Below are 9,325 nucleotides of genomic sequence, written 5' to 3'. Positions count from 1 at the left end.
GAAGATGCATCCTTCAGTCAAGGATCATCTATGAGTCAGTAAAACCATATTTTATAAACCAAGGAGTGCATTCAGAAAGTAAAAATCACCTCTTTGGTTTGATTTAAGCCCTTGATCTCTGGTTCGGTTGTTTAAATTGATGATTTTTTCTTGGGTGAAATTTTTTGACTCGTACGGGTTGTTATATGCTACAACCAGTTGGTTACGTAGACTTTTGGTCGGGTTGGGCCAATACTTCGGATCTAAGCTTTTCCGTTAATGACTCTCCTTCAGACGCCACCACGAGTCAGCTCGGATGATCTACAACCGTTGTGCATATGTTCGCCTGTTTCACACCTGAGATGCTTGGTGATTTTTAGAAATAAAATTTAGGGGAAAAGTAAAGCGCTACAGCTGAGCGATGATGATGCTTCTATAGTCATACGGTGCAAAAACGTTACGGCTTTGGGTACTCCCAAGAACATCACGTAGAAACCATCAAACATTCATAGCTTACAAGAATCGACACGAAAAGATCGGTCCAACTGAGTTATAGTATCGAAACAAGGAGAACCAACAAATTTAAACAGTTTCAGAACTGAAATACCAATAAGAGTATACCAGTTTTCAGAGACAGTTGCCTGATGATCACTTAAGAAGCAGGCCTTGAATGCCAAAGTTGAGCAGATCACGTTTTACTGACCACTATCTGTAATAGTATCAAACATAGTTTATTAAAACTAAACCTGAAAACCGGTAGACATTCCTTATTTAGGCCTACCCCTTCAGGACTTAACGCCATGAATTGTTTTCTGTCGAGAAAAATTTGGGTGACTGAGGGGAAGTCGAAACCCTCTACATTGTTGTGCTATTTCCAAGTTTGACTCAAGGCCACCCCGGTGAACATCGGGCGGATATCCTGTTAATAAGTTCCCCCGTACTAGGGGTTATTGCAAGCAATTCCTGAATAACCATGCAGTGGTATGGGCTTCGACTAGCTATCAAGTATGCACTGTCTTTTGGATGAATACAGCTCGACTGATCCGATAATTCAGTAGTCGAAAAGACCAAATTGAAGGATGATCTTTTCATTATCCGATTAAGTTCGACTACAATGTGTGGAAAATTGTTGGCAGTGCGGATAGACTCTGAAACTTCGGTTGAAACTTCATCTTATCAGCGTCTTATGGGAGTCTCCTGTAAGGAGACAGCTCCCGGCTCCAAGGTACGATAGCAGGTATAAGAAATCTCACTATTCACTGCCTCAAATTCAAGCAGTTGCCTGTGGAAAGGGATTTTACTGCAGGTGGCAGCCTACAGGCAGGTGCGCTCACTGCCCGTGGCACGTAAGCCTAGTTACACTGACAAGTGGTGGATATATCAGTGATCCTCCCTAGAATAACCTGATGTCCTATTGCAGTGACCGCCATCTGGTTACAATATCCTGTTTGTACTATTAGGCACATAGTGGTGCTCCTGACCAACTGAACCTGAAAAAATTAATGTAGTACGTCACCTGTTTCAATCTCTAGCTGAATAGGCAGTGGCGCATTGATTGACGTGAGGCACGTGGGAGATTTTAGCGAAATACACTCATTTGTACACATCATTCTGGTTTTGACGAGAGGCCCAACTATATTCCAGCTGGATCTCTCGTTCATGATATCTCTCGAACATGAGGCGGTCGTGTTCAGCATAATCAACTGAATGATAGCATAAACGAGATTCAGCTGGGATCCAGTTGGGTCTACCGTGCAACTAAGTATACTTCGCTAATTTCGCACATTTTGGCTTCATTCGGAATAAAGATTTGACAGAAACTCGGGGACTGTGCCTATCTAATAAGTCCGAGGAAGAGTGAAACTGGTCGCCAACTGTCGAAGAGTTTTCAGCCATCATGTGAGTAGTTTCCTTGAAGAAAAAGATGCTAGATATCTTTACTTACGCTTATAGGAAGATGCCAGGCACAGGATTATTGACGGGTGCGATCTTACGGCTTAAATTAGGGGATAATAGCACACAAGTAAATTAGTTTGGGGGCCATCCAATCAATCAGCCAAAAATCTACTGTCACCGCAGCTCGGTCTCATACAGCCCACTGCTCAAATGCAGCAGACCATGATGTCGTCGAGCGGGATGACCGGATCGGATCAACTGTGCCGTGGTGTCGCAAGAAGATTTCCCGTTGAAACAAGCATTCATGATCAAACTCTGCTCTTATAACGCCGGGGGAAAAGTGCGTTAGAATCGGCAGGGATTCTCCTTTAACTTCGTGGCAGTTGTCGCCAGGTCTGAGTGAGCTATTTTTTTCTATACGCCAGCCTTAGAAATGTTGCATCTACGGCTGAAGAACGTGGATGAAGTGCCAAAATATTGTGAGCTCTGCTATCTCGCTGTGCCAAGGAAGTGTATCGAAATTGTGCACTGAGTGCTTTAAGTAGCGCGTGTTCTGTTCTAAATTAAGAGGGAACAGGGAATATCGAGGACAAAAGCGTCCTCAGGAGCATTTCACCCAATATGGAAAAGTGCGATGAGGGAACATTTCCAGAAAGCGTACGCTAGGCAGAATTGGAACATTTGATTAATGAATCTGATGTATCCCCTTTGGTCCACTCCAAACTTCAAACGAACGTTGTCTGGACCGACAAGACTTCGACAAGTCTTCGGTGGGCCAGCGGAATACACTTCATGGTTAGCTGTTGGCTCGAATCTCGGTACGAACGTGAACCTGAACTGCAAGTGATGTGCAGTCTTTGGTGGATGGTGCGCGTGCGTGACGCGGAGACCAAGATGCGCGCAGGGAAAATGGCGTGACCGGCACTAGTTGTGATGTCCTGTCACGAAGCCCGAAATGCTTGTTGAGGCTATCGAAAACCCATCTGGACTTAGGTGGTTTTCCCGCTCCCTGCGAGTAGCTTAGGCCGCAGCTTATGACGGAGCTTCTCTTTACTTGTCACTCGCCGGCGCTTCATCGGGGTACACTGGTGCCTGAGCTTATGAGCGTGTTCGGTGCGGTCACGAGGTGGACACGACAGGCAAACATGAGCGAACCTGCTGTGGTGCACCATCCTGGTACGATCAATGAGTGGGCGTGCATTTTGGCCAATGAGCTGTCTCGTGGGGACAAGGACATCTCCAAGCCGCCTTAGGGTCTGTGTTGCCGATTGGTTGGTTGACGTATCGCACTTTTGGCTCGGCCTCGGGCTGCGATCTGAAAGCTGACGTACCATTTCTCACCATGCGTGTTGGCTTGGCGCTCGCTGTGGCTCTCCTTTTTTTGCCCGCAATGTATGGGCAAGACGTGGATTTATCAGTTGGACTTTCCCTATCTAGCCACAGTGAAAAATGTAGAGGAATGAATTACACCATCATGTGTCGATACGGACTTTCTTTCATCAGGGCACGGGCAGGAATTTACCACCTTCCGGAGCCGCTGATTCCCGAGGACTATATGGTCGAAGAGCTAAAAGTCCCAGCCTCTCTCAACGCAGATTACGTGAGTGGTCTGGTATCCCAATCGCTACTCCGTGCGGTCAGGAATCACGGTGTGCTGGTTAGCGTAAGTTGTTCAGACTCTTTCCGTTTTTCCTTCGCACTGTTTTTTTGCAACGCTGTGCCACCGTAGCACGGCGTCCGTGCGTTAACTCTACGGCCTGATCAGGCTTCGTTTGCTCACCGCTCATAACAGTTTGTCGAGTTTTTGCGTATCATGTGTACTTCGGTTTGTGGCTGATGGAACGGTTGACAGTGACGAACTTGGTGCTTCTTTGCCGTCACACGGTGCAGACACTAATGAACACTGTCCGCCTTGTTTATGGCCTATCATCAGCAGTGTTTATGTGTGAACGGTTGCCACGTTCACTATGAGCCCCATTCGGTTGGTTGTCTAGTGTCGTGAGCTTCTTGTCTCATTCATGACTGCTTGCTTGGTGTGTTCGTAAGGCTTTCGTTCGATAGGGTTCCACAGTACCGGGTCGAATCAGCTTAGCTCACGTGAATACAACTGCCAGTGGTTTGACTCCTCGCGACAGTGCGTATCTCAGCAGAACATTTTCGAATCAAAGGGGTACTGTAGGGAACAACCCCGTGCTCATTCAGAGCAGCAAGGTTCTTCTGTGGTCCGGTTTGAGGCATAAATTGTGTTAGAAAAAAGTTCGAAGGTGATTTTTTTTACAGCCAACCGGCTTCAGTTCGATGAAAACAGGTCCACTGTGACCCCCCGACCGCTTGGTTTAATGCAGACGTCTGAAACAAGACATCAGGGTAAGCGTGCGATGCCTCAAATATGCTGCTACCGATTAACTTGTCCACGTGTAAACACAAATCTCACTGCCAGCTGATTCGCTTGCATCTTCTGAGCCCGTCTGTGCCGCGCGCTACCGAACCGTCCCCAATTCCTGTCTTGTACAGTTTTTGAACATTGGGTGAGCGAGGTCTGTTTCTGAAACGATAGTTGGTAACGTAACTCTGATCGGTTGACTTCTATCATGGTACACAATCTAGAGTAATGGAAGTGCTATTTGTCCAGTGACCCAAAGTGGGCCGCGTTGTCGGTTGATTCGTTAGCCAACGCCTGTCTGAGATAGAGACTTGCCAGGTCCCTATGGTGCTTGCACTGAAGGATCCAGAATACTTCGTCTGCAGCAAATAAACGCGAGCAATAACACTGAATTACCAGTTCCAGCTGGTGAGGTTTCCCCATCAACTTCTTTCCAGCTCTGTACCATCCACTTCAAAGTGAACATAATACGACTCATAAGGGAAGGCTGCATTGATCACACAGGTTATCCACAGGGCCGTGAGACGAGAGTGTAACAGCCCTAAAGTCTCTAATGAACAGAAAGAAATATTTATGTAGGTATCATTTAGTGTCATAAGGAGAACAATCCAGGGAGATCTTGACTCAGTCACAAGAGGGATTTCCGCCGGTCCGTGTTCCGTTGAACCACCACATCGAGAAGAGAAGGTTCTACTTTCCTGGTATTCCAAACCTCCACTAATCGCTATTTTAATCCAATGACGTGAATGGATAAGTCCGGTGTTTGCGGCTAAAATTTGTGTTCGCTTTGCGAATCAGTGCTAACCAATGTTATTTAACCGTCAGTCACAACGACAGTCACTCAACAAAATGCACGAAGTCCCTTTGTTATTACACTAAAACAAGCGTTGTACAATAATGTGACCAACATTAACAGGAAGAAAAGAGATGACATTGAGCAAGAAGGATAGCAGTTTACAAGTGCTGGAAGATGTCGTCCGGCAAGTGTTGCAAACAATCGACATTGTATACCATCTCCTACAACCCATACAGTTTCTGAAGTGATGCAGACCGTTAATGACAACCCCCAGGCACAGAAGCTTCTCATCTACCGGCACTACTTCATGTAGGTACGTAAAAACGTCCCCGGGTGTACAAACTCCTCCGTAAAAACCTACAAGGGACACAGGGCTCGCTATAGGCCGCAAAGCACGTGCCGATATCGATCAGATTACGGCGGTACCGTTGTCGCACAGCCTCATTTCATCTACATTCATATATAAATGGACCGTATCAGGCTGTGGCAGCAAGAAAGTCGGCAAAGCCCAGATGGTTTCGGAAGCTTATGCTGCCGTGATACGAGCAGATGATTCACGGTAGTGAAAGGGACATTAATCGAAATCATCCAGTCTAGGAAAACGTCCGCCAAACTCGGCTGGGAAGTATCCTTACCACCACTTCTCGCCTCCCTTTGTCGTCCACCTGCTTAAAACATTAGTTATCTAGAAGCACTTTCATACCATTTACCGGTGAATCCATCGCGTGTTGCACATATATCGCACATCGAATTGGATGGTTGTTCCAAGACTAACTCTCGCACGCTTGAGTTTCCGGTTAAATGACCGATTAGATATATGGAAACCACTTGAGAAGGCTAAAATCGTCCTGTGTACATCAGCAGCTATGAACTGTCCTTCCTTCTAACAAAAATTCACACTGTACTTGCAGATAAGCGGAGAAAGCAGCCACGGCGGGCTCGCGACAATCCCGGAATTGGGTTGGCGACTACGGCCATTTACTGATTCATTGATGCAGATAAACAAAAAAAATGTTAGAATGGGTTTCTGGAAATAAATAGGAATAATGCTTTTTCGTTTTACGCCGACATTTAACATGATAAAAAATAGTAATGTGAATAATTGTAACAACGAAACTTTACGATGATTTGCTGAGAGCTACACTGTCGCATAGCAGTTCACTAACTGGCTTTAAAGGCCGTATAACCGACCTATAACCGTATGGTGTTGCCAGGGGATAGTATGCACAATATTAGCCAAAGAATGCAGGAAGCCGTTCCCCATGAACGTACACTTGAAGATGAATTACATTTCCTACGGGAACCATTGTTCGGAACATCGTTCGTGTGCCGAATTATCGTTTGCCGAAGAGAGTACTGCTTTCCATGACGAATTCAGATTGGCGGAACCAGAGATGTGACAGAGGGGTATGCATGAAATCACGAAACGTTTGGATGCTGTCGGTCCTACTGGCTTTCCAGGATAGGGACCGCGTGATCCTCACTGCGCCTGGTTGGAGACATTGTAAGATATGGCTGCCAACCGATGTCAATGGCGTTCTTGTTGTCAGTTTCTATCCAGATTGAATGTGTTTGGAGGTGTAGGCAGCGCTAAGTTCCTTCCCTGTCCACCTTCATTCTTTTATTCACAATAAGGCTATCAAATGAATCATGGTTGTACGGCAGTGAAGCATCGGGTGTTGAACACTGATTTCATGCTGTCGATGATGATGATGATGATCCTGCTGATTCCAATGTGCATCCGGTGGTCTGGCTTCGGTGGCTGCTTCAATGAGAACCTTAGACCTACTCATGCCAAACAATTTCCATTTTCAAATTTCGGGCGGCATAGAAACGCAAATATGACTCAACCATCGCTTCTGTTCATATCATTGCATTTTCGCCGTGATATCGCTCAACACTTGAACTCCGGGGAAAGTATAGCGGATATTTCTGTCCGCCGAATTTGCCTAGGATGGACTTAGTAAGGCCCCCTAAAAGCTAAGCTTTCTGAAAGCATGTGAGTAGCTTAAGCTGATTATGTGCATTTTTTGAGCTCCTACCCACATTACTTAATAAAGCTTGGCTCGAACACGAAACAAATCATTTTCCGGGCACCTTACAGTGGCATATTTCTTGGCAGCGTTAGCTTCCCGCACAGATACTGTCAATATGAGTATTTAGTCTTCCAACCGCAAAAGATAGCACCTCTGGTTTGGCCATATTCCATATTTTCTTTCTGTCTCGGACAAACCTATCATGATAATAGAGTGAGCAAATTGAACATGGGCCGGTTAGTTTTGAAGGCCTCTTGAATCAGTTTAGAAGACAGTTGCAAAATTACTTGGAAGTACCGAACAAACTCTTGATAGGGAAAATGAGACAGTAAACTACACGGTCACTTCTGAAGGCAGTTATTTATCTGGTCCGACACACCTAGCCTCATTAGTCATGCCTATAAATACCAATGGCTCTTGATAATTTGGATAGACGGACATCACCACGAGAGTGTCGAAGAATACGCACGTAGAGATTACGTTGGTCGTCGGCAGGAAAATGACGGCTTCCAAGTTATAAGGTTCACTCAACTTCTGAATTATTCCTCTGGGTTACGTATAGGTTGTCAGTCACATCAACCGTAAAGTACGGTAGCCAACACACTACTTACAAGGTTGCTGAAAACTAATCGACAACCCACGACCGGTACCGTACTTCTTGGGGCTCATAAGGTAGGCGCAGTATCCGAGTAGCCATCTTTTTGTCATGGTACTGTCTGCGCATATTTCGCTATCACTTACTTGGAAAGCCAGCTAAGAAGGTCTACTTGTATCACAGTTCAACCCGGACGGTTGTTTGCTTTCATACTGTGCCTGAACTGACGTGTTTTAGGACCGCACTCGTGGTTCCTACCGCCACATATGCTGTTGGTCCTTCCGCAATCGTACTAATATTTGAGTTGCCTAACGCCCCATCTACAGGTTTCCCTGCCGATCCTCTTTCGAGCTTCTGGCCTGCGTGAGGTTGAATAGTAGCGAGGACCATTGGTCTTGTGAAGAGATTTAGGAATTCCAATGGAGCTTTCGTCCTGCACTTGAAGACAATCTTTGCTTAAAGGTCGAGAAACGGATCATTTCCAGATAAGCCCCGCCAAAAAATTAACCCCCGCCACCCGAAAAGATTAGAAAAAAGAGGATATGAAATTTGTACTTTTATTTTTAATGGAGAGAGTGAAATCGGGACGTCATTAATAATTTGCATGAAAAGGCCCGTTTTTTGGCACCATTGCCTCCAAACGAACTCACACAAGTAGCTGTCCACTGAAGATCAGTGTGTGCCGCATTGGCGTTTATTCTGCATCTCGTGGACGTGCCAAAGAGATTTGATGGTTTGTGTGTGAGCTCCAGTCGTTGGATCCACAAAATTTTCGGTATGGTTAATCTAAAACCACCAGGCGCAAACTTCACGCAGAAAGTTCGTCCAGTCAAAAGCGGTGGTGTGGCTAATAGATAATTCCTCTGAGCAGAATTTGGTTTTTGCCAAATTTTCGGACCAGCAATAAATGAATAGAATTACTGCCCCAAACTCCATCCTAGACCGCTCCAGCCAAGTTTCCTTTCGAAGACCGATTTCTGGCCGACACTGTCGGGCATTACACCTCCACCTGTCAGAAACAGTTGAAAGTGTCATTTGGTGGTCGTTGATGCATAGACGTTGCTGATGGACCACTTCATGGCTTCGCAAAAAACGTATTATCGTCTCCTTGTCATGAATGAGAGTAGAAAGCGTCAGAAACCTCATTTAAGTTTTTACGTCCGAACGGAGAAAATTTTTGCACAAAATGAGCCTAGATGTGGGTATGGAATCGTTTTCACCAAAAATGGGTCAAAGTTGTGTGCGTACCTTAAATTGGAGTTGGCAAAAAGTAGCGGGGCTTAGCTTTTCGCACATGCACTTTTTGCATTGTTGGTGGGGCTTATTTGGAAAAGACCCCGAGAAACATTGTACAGCTGCTTTATCCTCATTGGAAATCATTAGCAGTGCGCATGCCACGAAACTCCCGCAGGGAATGTGGAACCCGCGACCTACCGACTGGTAGTTTGATCACTTAAGCGTTCGGCCAAGAGCAGTTGATCAGCAGTGGAATTAGCTCGCACTCAAGTAGGATATAGCGCCGCGAGATGGCTCAGGTGGTTAGAGCGCGAATTTACTGACCGGATGGCCCGTGGTTCGAACCTAACCTCTGCCTCTCAACTTCCCCTGTCTAGGCTTGGGCAACCTGGCAGTATCCCAGC

General features: G+C 45.8%; 1 protein-coding gene across 1 annotated transcript in view; it reads left to right on the top strand.

The window, feature by feature from the left end:
• Positions 1-2,909: 2,909 nt before the first annotated feature.
• The window catches only part of T265_02140 (hypothetical protein), a gene marked incomplete at both ends in the record, with an annotated part of 56,372 nt that continues 49,956 nt past the window's right edge, over positions 2,910-9,325 (top strand). Inside the window, 2 exons of the mRNA XM_009166314.1 lie at positions 2,910-3,064; positions 3,319-3,538. Coding sequence (XP_009164578.1) covers positions 2,910-3,064; positions 3,319-3,538 — 375 coding nt within the window. The remainder of the gene's footprint in view (positions 3,065-3,318; positions 3,539-9,325) is intronic.

The sequence above is a fragment of the Opisthorchis viverrini genome, assembly GCF_000715545.1.
Source record: "Opisthorchis viverrini unplaced genomic scaffold opera_v5_25, whole genome shotgun sequence".
In the NCBI taxonomy this organism is placed as follows: Eukaryota; Metazoa; Platyhelminthes; class Trematoda; order Opisthorchiida; family Opisthorchiidae; genus Opisthorchis; species Opisthorchis viverrini.
This window is presented reverse-complemented; position numbering and strand designations above follow the sequence as displayed.